The sequence below is a fragment of the Protobothrops mucrosquamatus genome, unplaced genomic scaffold (assembly GCF_001527695.2).
Source record: "Protobothrops mucrosquamatus isolate PMUCROS unplaced genomic scaffold, P.Mucros_1.0 scaffold150, whole genome shotgun sequence".
Classification (NCBI taxonomy): domain Eukaryota; kingdom Metazoa; phylum Chordata; class Lepidosauria; order Squamata; family Viperidae; genus Protobothrops; species Protobothrops mucrosquamatus.
This window is the reverse complement of record NW_015386515.1, coordinates 30,136-49,584: the sequence shown is the minus strand read 5'-3', so window position 1 is coordinate 49,584 and position 19,449 is coordinate 30,136. Positions and strand designations below refer to the sequence as shown.

Below are 19,449 nucleotides of genomic sequence, written 5' to 3'. Positions count from 1 at the left end.
TTTTATTGACAGAGGTTGTCTTAAGAACGTCTTTCTCCCTTACGTATACAAGACCTTGAGAGAAGCTCAAGCAGGGAGAAAGCTTATATGCATCCCTTTTAATATAATACCAGTGGAGGTTCATAAAAAGTTTATCCCAGCACCCAAAGTCAGTCACTGAAGAATTAGGCATGACAAAGGAAAGACTTCAAACAGGATTCACAGTGGAATCCTGCTTTCTCCCATGATCCAGAGGTGGCCATCAACTTGGATAACTTTACTGAAGAATCATGAGGTGGCTTAACCACATCACGTCTTTTTTTGGTGAGGAACATAACAGAAAAGTATTGCTACTGTTGTGGGTCACTTACTTGGCCTCCATGGGTAGAGACTACAAGGTTAGATGAGTCTTTGGTCTGATGCAGTGCAGTTCTTTGTTTTTTATTTGACCAGCAGATACTAGCAGCTACTTCCATAGTAAGGCATTTCCCCCCCCCCCCATCCAAGTGGACAGTACTCAGGCCTCTCTCCAGATCTACAAAGAACATTTGCACAGAGGCACTGCCTGGGTAAGCACAAGTGGAGGTGGGGGAAATATTCCCCTCCCCTCCCCCCCCCCCGATCTAACCATAGTGCCGGTCCAGTGTCAGACAACCAACCTGTTTTCTCTCCTTCACCTTCTACACTCTGCCCCCACTTTGTGCTGTTCTACGGATAGGCAGCAGCGAACAGGACCTGTTGGCTGCCTTAGCTTCCTCTGGCATTTGCCCCCCGCTTTTTCCTCCAGCTCTCACTTGCGGAGTGGTGAACTGTGTACAACTGGAAAGGTGGAGGATCATCCTTTGGCTCCCAAATAGTGACGTAAATGCTGCGGATGTTAAAAGTCCACGCTTGGAGGCCAGAGTGACAAAAAAAGGGCAACTGTAGCACAAGTATCCCTCAATTTTCTCTCTACTATTTACATAAAGTGTAAAAGGCACCCAGAAATACATTCTGCGTCTCAAGAGAGAAGGGAGGGGCATGTTTTGGCCCCTTCCTTCCAAGGCTGGAGGGATGAGAGCTGAGGCTACGTTACAGATTATGTGAACATGTCAAACTGAATGATAAAAATAAATTGGTCACTGTATAAAACAACTGAGAATACATTAGAATCTTCTTTAAAACAAACAGAAACGGGAGAGGAAGAGGCCAGAGCCACCTGCTTTTGCTTCTCGTGTAATGTATTCCCAAGGGGGAAACAAACCCGAAGACTCTGGCACAGGCACTTTTTAATGGCTGAAAGGAGCCAGGGTAATCAAATCCAAGAAAACTGTAAAGTGCATTTCAAGGAAACAATATAGAGATGTTGGTCTGGCGCCGGTGTGGTCTTCGGCCTGCCCTCAGACAAGAAGGCTATGGGGACACTTGCATCTAATTGGAGTAGCACTGGGAGTGACTGGGATGCCCAGCAACTATCCTCCCCCCTCTCTGCTTCTAGTCAAACAACAGGCATAGCAGCAATCTTAAGGATACACATTCCAGGCTTCTAATCCAACCCAGTCTGATCCTTGAATATGGACACTCCCCACTCCCCCCCCCCACTCCCCAGTCCTCAAGGTCCTACAATCCCCTTGAGGTTTGGACTGAATGCAGCATAAAAGCAGAAACGTTTCTGTGGAGAGAGCCCTTTGCTCTGACCAACCTGGCAAAGAGAGGAGGGACAGCCAGCTCTGCACCCTATTGCGGCCACATTTCATCTGATGGGGCAACTACCAGTCACCAGAGCCACGAATTCGGGAATCTTCCTGTATGCAGAATTGCACGTTTTTATCTAATTTGGCTGAAGGGTTTTCCTATGGAATATTTTGTAAGTCTGCCACGAAGATAATGGAGGAGAGGAGGAGCAATTACTAGCTGGAAGTCAACCCCCTCTTGTACTCCCATCCAGAGGCCTTGCTTTCAGCTGGCTACAGCCATCGTTTTGTTATTCTGCTAGTCAGTTCTTGTCTTGCAGTAGTGATTTGGTGCAAATTCCTTCTTTTGCCGGCTCACCCAGAGCAAACATCATGGAGCTGTTTCCAGGCAACTGAAACTCCGCCCCTCTTCCATTCAGACGTTGTTGTTGGTGCAGCTCTTGGAACTTGGCTATCAGTCCCTTACTCAGTTCACATTCAGTCGCAAATAGGAGGTAGGGACGTAACCCTCACCCCCTTTACTACACCTCCGTACACGTGTCCACCCATCCCCTTTGTCTTCCTCCATCAAGTTGAGCTCTTCACCTTCCTGCATGGAGATGGTGCCCTCACTGGAACCTTTGGGAAGCAAACAAACGAGCAAGGGCATTGATTAGCTGAAGCCAAGAATATCTGGGAGGCAAAACTGTTCAAACCATCAGAGTATGCAGCAGTTGCCAGGGCAGAATTGAGGGTAGGGGGTGGGGGTGAATGATGTACCAAGGCTTTAAAGCAGGATGTGAACTACACTAAGGAGTTACATAGCCCTTCAAAGAGTAAGCAGAGCTTTTTGTCTAATTCAAAATTTCAGGCATTGATAATTTTTCACTCAAAAAAAAAAAAACTTGTTTCCCTGCAGCTGGCAGTTTACTGAGCTGCTTATTATAATGGATGGGAAAAATACATTTACAGAGGATGCGGGGGAAATCAAATGGACACTGCACCCTGTTTTGTTCATTAAGACAGACTTAACACACTTGCTTTTGTGGCCTTGCTGTTGTCACCTTTATGGCCCAAGAGTGGAACAAGAGACACACTTTAGTCAGTGGCTGCTCCCTCCATAGCACTGTTCTTAAGACTAGGAGAAAGCAATTGCTCTTTGGAGAAAAAGGACTATTGACATGCTGAAGGCATGCCATGGCACAAATAACACACACACCAAACCCCCACACATCTAATTGTGCCTTCTGAGGATGGAAGCTTTCATTATTAGCATTTTGAAAAGCATTTTCCCAATCCTTTGTGGTAAAAACAGTGCAATTAAAAATAGTCTGGGCAAGACTAGTGAATGGCTTTGGGCTATTTCATGCTGAAGCTTGGACAAGTCAGTTGTGATTGCTCTTCTGAACAGAAACCTGCTTATCATTAAACTCCCATAAAAGTGAGATATGTACATGGCTAAGAATGTCAGCCAGAATGGTTACCTCACATCTCAAGTGAAAGGTTGGGTTTTAAAAACCCAAATTTTTTCTTTTTAAAAAGCATTTCTGCTCAGAGTCAGTTGGACTCGGGCAGTGTCTAAACATAATTAATTAAAGTAACGCCAAATTATTTTGTATAAGTAATAGGAACTGCAGATTTTAAAATCTACTTTTGGTACAGAACCAATCGCGGGGGGGAGGGGAGAAGGGGAATGCAGGATTAGGAAATAATGCTAGGAGAGGCAGAGTGTAAAAGCCTAAAAGTGACAGATCTAATCTCCTTCCCCAAGAAAAGCAAAATTGCAGAAATGAAGAAGAATACATCCCATTCTACTGTGTGTATTTCACAAGGCAGTCCTTGTGAAGCTAGCCAAATAGAAAGGGTACACGTTTGCTTCTGGTCTCAGCTATTCTACATGAACACAGCAACTGGAGAAGGTTGCCAAGGTGCTACCTTCAAATTGATATATGGCCACACAGGTTCCGATGGGTGATGCCAATTCCTCTTCAAAGTCTTCATCAAACTCTGTGTAAATGGGTTGGCTGAGTGTGTCCTGGGTCTCGTTAGAATGAGTAGTGTCAGGGCTAGAAGGAGAAAACCAAGTATCGGGTATTTATGTTGCATTACAAGTCAGAGGAGGACATGTGGGCAAAAGCTAATCTGATGTCATCAGACTGAAGATAAAATATTACTTCTTGTAAGAAAGCTTCAACTGGCCTTCCTGATGGGACTATCAATCTCTCATTTTTTTCTTGATATCACGAGTGAATATATGCACTCTAAGGAGTATTAAAAGAACAAACCAACTTCAGTTCAGCAATATTTTATGCTGTCTCCTGGTAGGGGTTGTTTTATGTGCAGGCTCATCAAAGACATTTTACACTACAGGTAGTCCTTGTTTAGCAACAGTCTGTGTTTGCTCTTGCAATGTCAATGCCCACATTTACAATCTCTGCAGTGTCTCTCTCCCAGTCAGGTGCCTGTCATTACACTGTTAATACTGGTCCTGTGTAGCTGACCTCCTTTTTTTCTTCCCCATCACAGAGCTGAAAGATTGTCTAAAGAAGCAATCTTTTCCTGAGCTATCTTTCTCCCTAACACAGCGCATCCCTAAGTTAACAAGCTGAGCTCTCTGACTTAATTACTGGGGGTGGGTGAGTGAGTGGATTAGAACCCAAGAAGGCTGGTAACTGCTGCCTGAAACTGACAGGATCCTAAACAGTTTCACTCTAGAGGCTTTTGTTTGCCTCCTATACTAAGAGTGCACATAACACATTCCTTTACATGTGTATTCTCCACTGTGTGCTTGCTTTCTTGTAATCCCCTCCTCTCCAATGAATGTAAATGCAAATATCAATTCTCTTCCTAATTATTTGAAAGGTGTATCCTTCTGGTTGTGTAAAGCATAGGAAACACGAGGTAAAATCGTATGTTATGGTCATATGAGTCTCACTTTGTTGACCATTTTGCATAACAGCCAAGTTGCTGTTCCCTATTGCGGTTGCTAAAGAGGACTATCTGTTTTCATAGATAAAAATTTTGTCAGGGAAAAAAAAAACTGTCTCCAGTTTTTTGTGGAAGGAAAAAAAAAGTGACCTCAAACCTCCAATTCCAGTTTAACTTCAGTGAAAACACAGGATTGCTCGAGGAGGAGCAACTGGCAGGATCCTCAGGAAAGACCTAGGAATCCTGCAGATCAGGACCACACTCTCCAGGATTAGTCCTGAGGAACCACTGTAGCTAAGAACTCCACAGTGCAAATGTCTCGGCCTCACCTTAGGAAAGATGCCCAGAACCTCAAAGAGCTCTAATGCCTGGTGGTGGTGGTGGTAGTGGTTCTTCTTTGCTTGCTCTCACCTGTCTTTTTCATGTGAGCAGTTGTTGTTGTTCAGGGCACTGGCAGGATCCAAGTGGCGGTTATAGCGGGTAACCGTGTCAGGGCGGTTGCTCAGCATCCTGCTCTCGGCATCTGTCAGCCAAGCCTATAGAGAGGCCAAAAGGTGGGCATGGATTATGGCTTCCCAGCAGAGGGTTTTGTCTCCTGCGCTTTTTGCCAGCAACGGGGCCTCAACCATGTGAACGTGGTTCTGCTAATGTAACTCCAAAAGGCAGAACATTGGCTAATGGATTGCCAAGCCTGCTTTATGATGCTCCAAAGGAGGCATAAAGACTCTCCCCAGGTTTACATCATCCTTGTTCTGAGCAGGCTTTGCCAAGCGCCATCCAGGGCAACATGGACTCATGAGGAGCACTTGGGAGAGAAAACTGAAAAGGGTACCAAGTTCCTCATGGTCACTGCCGAGCACAACCTACTGGAAAGTTCCCTTCTGCAAATCTCCTGCAAACCAATGGCAGAGTCCTTGGCACTTGAGAAGCTTTAATTACTGCTCTGACCAGGCACACGAAGCCCCTGTGAGCTAAGACGTCTAGAGCTACAATCCAGCACTGGCTCCTGGTAACTGGCAAACCTCAAGCAGTTTCTCAAGAGAAATCATTGTATCTGACTGAGAGGCCCCTCTGACCTGTGCAGAATGACAAAAGTGTCACCATGGAAGCTCTACCTCCTTAATAAGGGCTTGACCCCATTCTCCTCTGGACCCCGCCCAGTTCAAAACCTTTGATTAACTATGACTCAGCAGGCCAGTCAAACTTCTGCTTCTGCTCCCCCCTTGCTCAATCCATGATTCAATGTTAACTACTGTCCTGTTCAACAAGGTTACTTGTAATGCAGCAGCAATTTCAGAACACGTGCAACTTTCCAAAATCTTGGGAATGCTCTCAGAAACCCTCTAAAAGTTGCCCTTGAAATGTTTTTTCAAAAGTTAGTGAAATGAACAATTATTTTGAATGCAATCAGATGCATGGCCTCCCCTTCTAAGTCCTTACTTCACATTTCTGAATCTCTAGACGCAACCTTTCAATATTGCTTAGTGTCTCTGAGATCTTTGGCTCCAAGCTGTTGGGGTCTCCCATCTGTGGTGTCTTTTGGTAAACATCCTTCATCTTATTTAAGGCATCCCTGAAACAAGAAAGGGAGCAAACATGGTTATTGAGAGAAGTTACTGCAATGTAGATGCAAAAGAAAGGGCAATCAAAACTCAAGATATTTGGAACAAAGCAAACCTTAGTTAATACAATTAGTATTAATAAACAATTAAATATTGCTAATTGCCTTGTTAGTTTGATTTGCCCAACACCACCAGATATGGTCTGTCCAACCTCTCCCCCCTCATCCATAGGCCAAAAGATATTTTTTTTTTTTGCTATAAAGGTAGCTGACTATTTCTACCATTCAAAAATCTTTCTATACTTTAAACATATTGATCGAGGTTTTGTAAACTTCAGTACATTTCTTCAGTTTCATTATGAGTTATCCTAAATGTTAAAAGCTGTACCAACTGGCAAAATTAAATGTGGAAAGTTACAAAGCACAACAATTACAATAAATGCTGTATGTGTGAAAATAATTGCAGTGATAATCAGCAGTTAATTCTGTTTATGAATTAACAGAACATCCTAGAATTAGTAAACTATCTACAACCATAGTGGGACAGAAAAGTGCCCTTTAAACTCAGAAGCTACAGCTGGAGCAGTGGCTTGCTTGCTTGCTGATCCAAATTAACTGGCTTAGCATAACAGCATCTGTTCTTTGAGATTTGCACAAGTTGCCAGAAGGTGTTCAGTTTCAATTCATAGGTAAACTGGTGCTTACCTATGAAGCCCTTGCTGGATTACTCTCTGGGGTACCTACATGATTTAATTATGGAGAGGATATTCTGGGTACCCACCCTGAAAAAAATCTGGGGAGCTGGGAGTTTCTCAGGAACAGCTCTCTTTCGCTGGTCAGCCTGCTCCTCCCCAGAGGATGTTTTGGGAAATGGAATCCTCTAAGACGGAAATCAAATTTGCTCCTCACAACAATGGATTGATTTATTATTTTAAGTAGTTACTATTTATTGGGTTTATTAATGTTATGATTTTCAGCAGCTTATAAACTTTGGGAAATAAATTAATAAAAGAAAAACCCTGAAAATATTGTCCTAATAGGACAATAACATGTTAAACTTTAGAACTTAAAGATAAGAGTGAAACAGATTATTACGAAATCTGAAACAAATTGTATGATTGGTTGGGGAAAAATAGAGGGAAAAATGCTCCGATTCAGCGAAACACATTGATTAAGCATGATACTGATTAAAGGGAAAATATTTAAATATTAAAGTGAAAATTAAGAATATTGATGATGGGAACTATCAGAGAGAATATCTATGGGGAAAAAAAGAAAAAAGAAACATTTGTGTGAATACGTGGGTTATGGATTATAGATATTAATTGTTGACGATTTTCCTTTGTAAATGTAAGCCAGGCAAACACACTGTTAATCAACTATTGTGTGATTTATTATGTGATTTATGTTTTAAAAACCAATAAAGTTTATTAAAAAAATCCATGTTAAACAGTGTACAAATGGTAAAAAAAGCCATAGCATAATTAAGCATGAATTTATAAACCAGGGCAGAGGTCCATTGCAACACCCAAATTAACAGTGCAGATGGATTTCTGAAAAATACATACTAAACTCCTACTCTTTGCTACTTCTCGCTTTCCCCTGGGAAATGGGCAACTAATGGAATGTATGTGTGGTGTAAAGAGGGGAATGTCCAGCCTGCTACTGTTGCCTTTGTTAATACCCTTCTTACTTCTAATGGGGGAAGAGGGGGTTCGGTCTGGCCAGCCGGACCATGATGGCCTAGCTGGATATTGACTCTACATCACCCAAATGTGGGATAGACACAGGATTAGAAAAGCCATTAAAACTTGCAAGAAAGTAATCTTAAGAAAGAAGAACACTACCAAAACGAAAATGGAGATTTCTTTATTAGCTCAAAATACACTGAATTTTAAGGATGAAACTAGTCGTACACTGCCTCCTGGTGGTCAAGTCATGTAAGGAATAATGTATGTTAAGGACTCAACCTGACCCAACCTATACCATAACACTTAACATACTAACTAAAATACTTGTATTTTTTTCTTGGCACCAACTAGACCTTTCTGTTGTCCTGCAAAATTTTGAAGTGTACCTTTTCCTTTGTGGCTGAAGTCTACATCACAGGGATCCAGAATGTAACAAAGGTCATCCTTTCTAGTCTTTGGTTTTTTTGCCCAAAGAAATCTATTGTTGGAGAAGCTGACCGAGTGCCATTTGCAGCAAATATTACTTGTGGGATTCTGGGCCAAATGATGTACAGCACCTCTCCCTTGACATTACATACTTTTCTCTGGCATATACAACTTTGATTCTTTGTTCCACCCTTATCCCCGGACATTCATACTTTTCTCTCAAACATGCTCATCTAACCTTCTTGCCCTTCCTACCCACCTCCACCACATGGGCTGTTTTGGTTTTTACTAGGGCTTAGTAGCAAAAACTCAGTCAAGTTAGAGATTTCGGTATCTCTTTGTTGGACTGGATCGCAGATCTTGGCCTAGTCTTGAAGTTTCCTACAAAGTTAAGTCCAACTTAACCTACAAAGATCCTGGGAAAGGAGATGCAGAAAGCACGACCAAGGAGACAGGCAGAAGCAGAGTGCACATCTTGTACATCTCATAGTGAAGATCAGTTCTTAGAGCCTAGTGGTTTTTTTTCCTTTCAGATGCTGCAGCAGCCACTGTCCTTGTCACTCAGCTGTCCTCATCTCCTCCTCTTCCCCTGCCTGCTTGATCTCATGGGACATTTGCTGTTGCCAGCTCAGCCACAAATGGAGCAGATGCTGTCCAGGAGGCTGACAGAGTTCTGGCAGGCAGGAGACCTTTGGATGGTGGGCAGGAGGCAGGACCAGGGAGAGAGGCGGCAGGAGTACTGTAGGGGAGGCTTTGCGGAGACTCAAAACAGCTGCAAATGCTTTGCACCCTGGAACTGACCCTGCCCAAAAGTAAAATAATAACACAAATGTGTGTGCACCTTCCATATCACTGACTCCTGCTTTATGTTAGGCAAGACTAATAGCTAAAAAGGTCCTTATTGTAAAGCAAACTGCAAAATCTTCAAATAGGAAAGGACCAAAGTGATACATTTTCCTTCAATGAAGGCTGGGTAGCTAGAACATGTTGAATGTCAGGGATATTCAAATCAATATTAATCATGGAGCTTGAAAGAGCCAATTTTCTGAAATCTCAGAATTTTTTTCATTTGGAAAAAGTTAGTTTCTTCTCTTTGTGGTCTGCTTAGATCACAGGAAGGACAAGTAACAGAATGCTCTGACTCTGACCTTTGATCCAGCTCTTTTTGCAACTCCCGGCTTTTTTCTTCAATCTTCTGTTGTAATTTTTTTCTCCTTTGCTCTGGAGGCAGATGGCTAAAATCTTCTGTGATCACAGTCTGGCAGTAGGAAAAGACACATATCATTTTTCCCCCCCAGATGCTTCTCCTCTGTCCGCAAAACCAACTTTTCTCCCATAGGCTGTATCTAAGTGCTCTACCTGAGAAACGTCATCTTCCATTGCCAAGACTCAAGACAGGCGACTAACAGGCTGTAGGCAATGATTCCCTATAGCCCCAGAATCCTGTTGCACCATATGGTGGATGTTTAGCTCTGATTATACAGCTGGGAACCATCTTCAAATAAATAATGCTTTTAGACACTGAACCATCCCCTTTCCCACAATGTTTTGGGGTTTCAAGATCCAGAATTTCAAAGGCTAGGGATAGAGCTGAAACGCTGATACAACAGTGCGGAAGGTTAGTATAAAGCTATTTGTGGCTTTATTTCAGTGATACATATAATAAACCTGTTGATTGTGGTATTTAGTTCTCCAATGGAATTAAAAGTAGCTGGGAGATCTATGCTGAGGTCAGGTGATTGATCCATTGGCAAAATAATGAGGCCCCAGTGAGTGAGCTCACACATCACATCACAGTACATCAAAACTAAAGAAGCTACATTGTGGCTTAGTACAATGAAGGAATCCAGCCTCATGTGGTATGTGAACCAAAAATGATTGTGGCTTATTCCTTACATTCTCCTTGCTGATATTTAATTATTTATACTACTGACTATCAAGGAGTTTTTTACAATAACAAGTTAAATCAAGAGTTAAACTTCAAATTAAACCCAAAAACATTGAAAGTGAATTAAACAACTAAAAACCTGCTGAAAAAGCTGCAATTTTAAGGTATTTTCAAAAGTCATCAAACATTTAGGGAACATGAGCCCACAGTTCCCTGAGAATTGGAGCAACTAAGCAGTATTTTCCTGTAGTTACACACTGAACTGGATAGGACATGGACCGTTGGAAGAGTAGTATTAAAATATTAACCATGAATAACTCCAAGCATGTGCATGTGTGCAAAATTACAGGAACACAGTCAATTAATTCCCAATCTCTTTGCCTATATCTGCTAAGATGCTTTTTTTACACATTTTAAATTCTATGTTCTTGTACTTATATCTACACATAAAATTTTAATAACAATGCTTCTGACATGAATAAATAAATTTGTCTACATTAAGTACTCAAAGCAGGTTACAGCAATAAAACAAAATATAAAACGTTAACAGTAATATCAATATAATTAAAATCAAAATCAGTAGAAGTCTTCTTTACTGAAGTAGGGACTATTCCCAATTTGTGTAAAGAAAAAAAAAAGGAAGGGAAGCAGAACAGATAATTCAATTCTCAGGCAGGGACTTTCTTAAGGGGTCATTTGACCACCTTTTGTACTCAATGGGTTTAGTCCACCATTCTCCCACCATCACCGTCTATGGCATTCATGGGCAGGTGAAGAAAAAGAGAAGTAGCACCTAAGTAAGGTTCAGGAAACAGGTGCAAGAAGTGCAACCAAAGTGACAGCTACAACAATTTGGCTTTTTTAGACTGGGGCGGGGAAGTGGCAATGTCATAGAGATGTAAAAACACACATGGTATGGAAAACGTGAATAGTCATTTTTCTCTTTGATTTTTATAAAGTTGGATCAGGAGGTCATCTGCTAAAACAAACTTTTGGGAGACTCATAAGTAATCAAAGGAAGGACTTTTTTTTTACATAACACAATTAAAATGAGGAATTTGCTACCGTCAAACATGGCTATAGCCACCAATATATCATTTTAAAAATGGGATTAGACAAATTCATATGTGATCAGACCATCAGTGACTTTGAGGCTGCTTACTACCTCCAGAATCTCATGCCTTGAGTATTAGGCTGTTGGGGAACGCCAGTAGTAAAGAGCTTTCCTTTCCATACTTGTAATGTCCTCACTGCTTACGCTATGGAGCAAGATGTTTGGATATGAGCCCTTGTTCTGATCCAGCAGAGCTCTTATGTACTCTGCCCCTTGCTTTCTCTTTTGCTTTGTCATCCTTTTATAATTTCTAAAGACAATTGGTCAAAGTCTTGGTTTAGTTATGCCTTACCAATGTAAAACTTAACAAAAAGGAAACTGAATGTCCTTTTTTTCATATTCACTGAACTGAGTAATTATTGCTTCAAAAGAAACAGCAGAGGGCTAGGATCTAGTGTGTGTATGCATTTTCATTTTATCAGCACATAAACCACAACAGGTTTTCTACCTGGCAGGTGCCTTTGGTGGTGGTGGTGGCGATGGCAGCAGCAGCAGACATATGACAAGTGATTTAAGCAAACAAAGTTATCCACTTACCCCCCGTTTGAGGCTGCGGAAGGACGTGATGCGGGGTTTGACTGTCTTATTGATCTCGTTCAAACAGTAAGACAGAGGGTCACGGGTGAATTTGGGGGATGGAGGTCCATTGATGGCAGAGGAGGAGGGGGAAGATGAAGAGGAAGGGCAATTTATAGGGGAGAGGGGAGGGGTTGGGAGCTAGCGACAGATAAGGGCCATGAACAAGAAACAAAGAAAAAAACACACACAAAAGGATGGGAAAAATATGTTGTAAGAAAATAAAAAGGCACACATACAAAAAAAATCCCGCCACCAGAAAAACTACAGTGCATTCCATATATATATGGAAGAGACAAGAGCACACGAGGCACAGAAACACCCGGCCCCCAGGGAGCAAATGAAAAAAGATGAGGAGGGTGGCAAGATGCAGAGCTGAACTTGGCACTGGCATATCGCAGAGCAACATAGCAAAGTTCCTTCCCTCCCTCCCTCCCTCTCCGCCCCCTTCCCCTCCATCCCCAGTCTGACAATCTGGCTCTCAAGATCTGTTATGTGGGAGGGCTAAGCTGGTCTTAAACTTCAAAGTTATTGATGGAAGAGAAGAGGTCCAATGTTAGCAGCCAAAGAGGGAGGAAAGCCTTTGAGGAGAGCCCAGAGGTTACCCCTGCGCAGCACTTCAGAGCATGCCCTTTAACCCTTCTCACTCCTTCAAGGTCTTGGGTCTTTTCCTAGGATTGTGCTGCTGTGCTCAACGCCATTTAAAAAGCACAGTGCTTTGAGGAGTTGCAGAGGGGTGCTGGACGAGCAGCTTCAGGCGCTCAGAAGCACATTGTTGCCTTTTCATAGAATGATTCACAGGGAGGGATAAGAGATTCACCAATGTGAGGAATTCTGAGAGTTGAAATCCACACATCTGGAAAGTGCTTACTGGTTATCTACCCAACCATCTATCTTCTCTCCAAGGTCAGTACAGATCCATCTTTGGTGCAGCCAACTAAAGACGATACAGATGTAGAAATGCCTGTTCAACTCAGAACTTGTTCATTTTGCTTTAAAATCTCTTGAAGCACTGCTGACACGTTAAAATGCCCTAAGTAGGTGATAACAACCCAAGTAGCATTGAGTTATATTAGCAGGATGAGACCGATCAAATCTCACCTGACTTTTGAACTGGTCAAATTTGTCTTAGGCAAGGCTGCTTCCTCTCCACTCACTTCTCTACTACAGGAAAGACAATACGTACTGACTTAAGGTTGTTTAGGCAACCAAAAAGGACTCATGTTTAATAATATAAAGCTTTATCAATTATAATGTTTGTCCAGCTTTGGTAATTATATACACACTAAAAAGGCAAACCTTTACTTAATGTTTACTTGCAAGTTAAGGAATGCAAGTGTTCTCTCATATAGTTTATTAGGGAAAGAGAAAGTGGTTTGGGTTGTTATAAACGGGTTGTTCTGAACCACAGGAATTAGTCTAGAAAGTGAAAGGAATCCCTACTGCACCACCCTCCAGGTCTCTCTTGCAGGCTCAATGAATTCATTTTGCCTTTCCTGTCCTGAAGTCATTCATGAATAGTCAAGGGAAAAGAGCAGTGAAGTTCACATATGCACAGAGGCAAGGAGGCAATACAGAGGACATGGAAGAAATTATGCAGTAGGAAAACAGAGATGAGGGCAAAGTAGAGGCCAACTATAGATGCGAGCAAAGGCCGTGGAGCTCAGCTTTTGTGCAGCATCTGCACTGCAAGATTAACAGGGTGGATGTGACTAAGAGAACATTCGCACTGAGAATAAAATGATGGGTGGGGTGGGGTGGGAGAACACATTCAGTTCAAGATATAAGGCAAGAGAGTTCAGGACTCTCTAGATGGCCATGGCAAGTGGGATAAAGGGGCCCTGTATGGATGGATGGAAAAAGGAGGCCTTTGCTAACACAGGCCAGCTGAAATAGTGTCCTTGCAAAGGCTATGAAAGAACCTCTGGGGAAAATTAGTAGGAAACAAAATGAGAGCTCGCTGAAGCAGCCCTCATCATCTCCAGCACACAAGCCCACGGGGTCATCTAGGGACTACAGGAAAAAGACAGGGGCAGCTGGGAATGGCTTCTTGGAATAGGCCGTTCTAGGGCAGACTTCCAAGGCCTCCACAGTGGGAGGGCCTTGAGCAATAGAAGGCTGATGAGATCCAGTGGCGGAGAGAGAGGAAGGGATGTTCTAGCTAAGGCCCTCCAGCAGCAGATATAGTGGCCAAACTCTATCTTGGCCCCAGATTTTCCCGAGCAGCATTGATTTGACTTAGAAAGTCAGAGAAGGAAGCTCTTTCATGAGGACTAGTGAGAACAGCCAGAAAGAAGAAAGAAGTCAGCCAAAGAATGAATGGAAGTGGCAATGAGTGCTAGTATGGTAACTTGCAGACTTCCATAGGATAGCACTTTTCAGCTGAGAGATCTGTTGTGGTAGGCCAGCAGCCTGAAAGGCAGGGACAATTAAATGCAATAGGATTTCAGAGTAATATTCAAACATGCCACCACTCTGATTATCCTCTTCCTTTCCTGTATCCCTGCCCTCAGATACTGCTGATCTGTGAATCCGGGAGATATTAAGAGACGGATGATAGAAGACCAATTGTTCTCAATTACCTTCAGGATGCTGCCAGCCCTCTATAACAATTCTCACCTTATTCTTCCTGCTGAAGAGCCAGCGCTTTCCCTTGTTCTTGCCCAGCAGTCGGGGATCCAGCCAGCCGTCAAGTGTGCCCCGGGGAGTGCCCAGGCTGCTATCAGAAGAGGTGCGGTTCATGGGTTGGCTGAAGTCTTCAAAATCCATGTCTCCCGGCCTTTCAAAACCTGATTTGTGCAGTTCAATTAACATTTGCGAGTCCTAACAGAAGAAAAGCATCCTTTTGAAATAAAACAGGAAAACTGTCAACCCAACTCCAACTGAGCCTACAATAGAGATTAGTAGCAAAACTCCATATTGACCAAGGATGGGATCCAAGAGCACCATTTCAGTAATGCAGTCTTAAGAGCAGCTTAAATGTATCTTCTCAAGGTCAAAGAACAAATGTAATGTTGAAGAAATCGAATACCTTTTAATTAAACAAAATAAGTTATCCCTTCCTGGTGCCCGTCCACAGTGTCAGGAACAGGACTGTTTTTGAGCACAACCATAGTTCAAAGGCAGAAAACATATTTGCCAGCAAAAACAAAACAAAACAAAACCCCAACTTCCCCAGGCAAAGGATCTTAGGTGCCATTGCTGGAAAGGTTTGGGGTTAACAGAAAATCCACACTCTTTTCAGCCTCTACCATACAGTGAAGGAATAAGAGATCTTCAGACACCTACATTTTTTTCATCAACCACCTCTGCAGCTGCCTTCATGCCTTCCAGGCATTTGCCAATGATCGGCATGACCTGCTGTTCTATCTCTGAAAAGATGTGATAGCCCCCCTTGAGACGCCGCGTCCGTCTTTCATCCATCTCTTGCATCTTCTAGAAAACAAGCAAGGAAAAAGGACTAAACAATAATTGAGATAGGAGGATTATTCACAATACCCCAATTGCTGTTGCTTTAGATAACACTATAGGAGACTTTCTTATTCACAAAATGGTAGCCACAACGGGCAATGGTCAGTTACAAACAAGTTGACAAGAAGCTAAGCTGGACCCCAGAATAGTCTCAAACACTCCAATGTTATATTTCTGGGGCCCATAGGCATTTCTGCAAAGAATTATGACATGATACTAGGGGTTGATGCTTTGCTTTGCAGCACAACAGTTTCTAAAATCACTTTTTAAGTAAAAGACTATGTAGCATGTATCATGAGCCTATGTGTGAGTTGTCTCAGGATTTGGGCCTCTCCCCCATCCTACTTAACATCTACACCAGGGGTGTCAAACCCAATTTCATTGAGGGCCGCATCAGCATTGTGGTTGCCCTTGGGGGGCCGGGTGGGTGTGGTCAGGTGGGTGTGGCCTACTGGGTGGGCATGGATGGAGTGGGTGTGGTCTACTGGGTGGGCATGGCCAGCTCTACATCATTCGCGTCAAGGGTGCCTGTGGGGACCTGGGCAGGAGTGGGACAGATCTGAGGGTCTCTGGCAGAAGGGGGTGCGACCGGGGCAAGCGCCAAGGCATGGTCCATTTCTTCATTCCTCACAAAGGATGACATCTCCCCAGCATGCACCCAGGGGGCAGGGCCGATGCGGCAGGGGCTGGTTCCTCGCTGTTTCTAGACGGCCTTGTGGAGCTAAGACTGAATGCGTTTCAGCATAGATGGCTACCACAAAATTGTACATTGGCTCCCGGCCGGTCTGGGCCAGGGCCAAGGCAGCGGGGGCCGTTCCCTCACTGTTTCCAGGATGGCTTCACGGGCCACATGAAACCATTTCGCGGGCCGCATCCGGCCCTCGGGCCTTGGGTTTGACATGTCTGATCTGCACAAAACCATTGGGAGAGGTCATCAGTCAGTTCTGGATGAAGTATCACCAATGAGGAGATGATACCCAGGACTGGGCAGGAGATACCATGGATGCCTCAATTCTTTAGGCTATGGGAAGCTGGACTGGACAAAAGTTCCTTACATTTAATCCTAGCAAGATAAGAGTAGCTAGAATCACCTGGATCCAGGGATAACACCATCTTTTGTTCCTGATGGGTTTGCACTTCCCCAGAGACTGATCCAAGATCTAGAGTAGAGGATCCCTGAGCTAACCACTCCTGCAACAAGTGAAAGCCATGGGTAGAAGCTTTGCCCAACTTCATAGCTGGTAATCTGGATAAGGCTGTTCCTGGAGATCCTCTGCCCTGGTGATCTTGCGGATGATGCTTGAAGTTGGTATTAAATGACTAAACCTGGTTTAATTGACCAATACCTAGTTTTCAAGAGCAGCATCAGTTTCCAAAGGGGTTTGGGGCACATTTGCAGTACTAATCATCCCTTATAAAGCTATTTATAGCTTAGGTCCTCAGTTTCTGCAGGATTGTTTGCTCTGAGTAGAACCTATCCTGTCTGTTAAGCTCTAACTGGGAATGCCATGCTTTTGGTTTCACTTCCTCACATGGTTTAAGAGTCAGGAACGATAAAAAAAATTGTCTAATATTTTCTATATATTTAATATAATTTATATATATATATATTATATTTAAGTTTATTACTGTATGTTAGAGTTAACGTATGTTAATTTTGTTTGTATTATGAATGGATAGCTTAATTTAGACTTGGGATGTTATGTATTTATCCCTGTACTCAGTTCTGGGAAGTCCGGGGGGGGGGGGGGGGGAAGGGGATGAAGGGGTAGAATTATAAAAATTTTTTGGTGTATTTATAAATGTAATGTAAATGTTTGTCTTTAAGAAGAGGAGATGATCGGCNCCTAAACTGCATCCGAGGTGGTGGAAAAGAAGGTGATGGGATGTGTAGGATAGTTGGGAAGGAGGAAAGAGGAGAGGTAGTGGTTAAGAGGGGGAGGAAGAGGGAAGTAGGTAGGAAGGTGGAGGGAGTGTGGATGCGGGGGGGGGGGAAACACCGATTATTTCTGAATACCTAATGAGTAGGCTTTTTATGTGTTTGTTTTTCTAATGAAATGCACCATATTTGTATTATTTGTTCATGTTTATTTGAAAAAATTAATAAAAATTTAAAAAAGAGTCAGGAATGCAGAGAAAAGCCTTTTCCAAGTCTACCCTGACTCTACATGGAATATACTCCCCCCCCCCCCCCCCCCGCCCCAGGTTAGCACAACCTTGCTGCCATTTAGGACATAGTAAAAACAATCCTTTTTGTTTTTTGTTGACACTTTGGGGTAGCAAAGATCATGGTTTCTATATATGATCTCTGATTATTATGTTTGCTGTTGATTATGACTTTGTGGATTTATTATGCATTATGTGTTGGTGAGCCACCAGAGTCTCTGATGGGGGTAGCATACAAAGAATATTAAAATAAGTAAATAATGCTGTTAATCTTAAACATTAATCTCCCTGGACTGGAAGACTCTAGTTTTAATACTCCATCCTGTAACAGGCTCAGCTTTGGGATTATTCTCACAGTCTGGAAGATGCCACTGAGCAGAATGTAGCTCTCTAGTTGCTCTGTGAGGCTGGCTGCCCCTCAGGGTCAGTTTAAGATTGGTGTCAATCTACAGTCTCTGAATAGTCCTTGACTTATGACCAGTTGCCTAATGACTGTTTGAAATTACGATGGACCTACCTTAGGGCTACTTATGACCTAGAGTCAAAGTTCTGATGATGGGGCCCCTCCACAGTCACGTGACCAAATTTCGGTTGCCTAGCTGTATTTATGGTAGTTTTCAGTGTCCTGTGGTTACATAACTATGTTTTGTAATGGTTTTGCTGAAAACCGGCAGTTTCAGATTTTGGCAAAATTACACCATAGCGAACAATGGATTTGCTTAATGACCACAGCGTTCATTTTACAACCCTCATGTTTGCTTAATGACCATCGCACAAAAGTTTATAAACTGTGTTGGTCATGTGAACTATCCTTTTTACGACCATCCATGGACTATCAACCCTAATGGGCAGGCTTCATTCCAGTTGCATGTCGAGGACTATCAAGCTCTTCACCTACACATTTCATGCCGTCTCTCCCAATGCTAGGCAAACTATGCTCTATGATCAGTTCGATTCTCTGCTTTGGTCCACAGGGACCATCTGGCTTGCCAGACAGTGACAAGGGCAAAGACCTTCTTAGTAGAATATCTCCACCACAAGGAAACATTTTCTGGTAGGAAGTATGTGTAAGGACCCACCCCACTTTGCATCTTAAGAAGACAGAACTCCTGGAATATTTCTTCCAACAGGCATCTTTATTAAGAGAAAGCTGGATGTAGGCGTTCTAGACAGGACTTGGGTTTGAGCTCTCCACTTCAAGGTTTTAAGGGATCCCCCATTAGTCACACCCCCGTAACCCCCTTTTCCCAGTGACAATTCTAGGCCTTACATTCTCACCCCCTTTTCCTCATTGACGGGAGGAATTTCAAAAAGGATTACATGAAAGCTAATGACCCCCATTGTTATTGTTAGTCCATTTGGTAATATCCACATTCAGTCCCTTTGAAGTAGGCTGAAGGAAATGAGGGCCATAAAGCCCCTTTGTTCACCCCCTTCCCTTCATCGTATGACAGAATCCAGAGCAGACAGAAATGCAGGGTTTCATAGTTGATAACTAGAGATGGAATATTTTTGGATTCTGACATCCTGCCCCCTCAAAAATAAGATAGATCCACCTGAAAAAGAACAAAACAGGTATAAAAGTTAGTCAGGTTTGTTAGGATACTCTGTGTGAAACTTCTTTAATAGCTTCTGGGCTCTGATGTGATGTTTATGGACCCACTCGTTTTGTGAGGCAGGGAGGTGTTTCCAGGCAACTAGATACTGAGTTGTTCCATGATATCTCCTAGAGTCAAGGATTTCTTTTATTTCGAAGTGTTGTTCGCCTTCCACCATGATTGGAGGTGGTGGTGGTGGTATTTTTGGCCGTAACGATGATTGACGCTCTCTTTTCAGCAAGCTGCAATGAAAAATTGGGTGTATTTGCCTGAGATTTTTGGGTAATTCTAATTCTACTGTTACTGGGTTTATGATTCTTTTAATTGGAAAAGGCCCTATATATTTTGGTCCAAGTTTTTTACAGGGCTGTAGGGACTTTAGGTATTTTGTAGATAAGT

General features: G+C 42.8%; 1 protein-coding gene across 1 annotated transcript in view; it reads right to left on the bottom strand.

The window, feature by feature from the left end:
• Positions 1-1,562: 1,562 nt before the first annotated feature.
• The window catches only part of TRIP10 (thyroid hormone receptor interactor 10), a 32,271-nt gene continuing 14,384 nt past the window's right edge, over positions 1,563-19,449 (bottom strand). The window contains exons 7-13 of the mRNA XM_015813275.1: positions 15,104-15,250; positions 14,435-14,638; positions 9,386-9,495; positions 6,000-6,132; positions 4,971-5,095; positions 3,567-3,697; positions 1,563-2,270 (exon numbers count right to left, since the gene is read on the bottom strand). Of these exons, the coding sequence (XP_015668761.1) occupies positions 2,119-2,270; positions 3,567-3,697; positions 4,971-5,095; positions 6,000-6,132; positions 9,386-9,495; positions 14,435-14,638; positions 15,104-15,250 (1,002 nt within the window). The 3' untranslated portion in view covers positions 1,563-2,118. The remainder of the gene's footprint in view (positions 2,271-3,566; positions 3,698-4,970; positions 5,096-5,999; positions 6,133-9,385; positions 9,496-14,434; positions 14,639-15,103; positions 15,251-19,449) is intronic.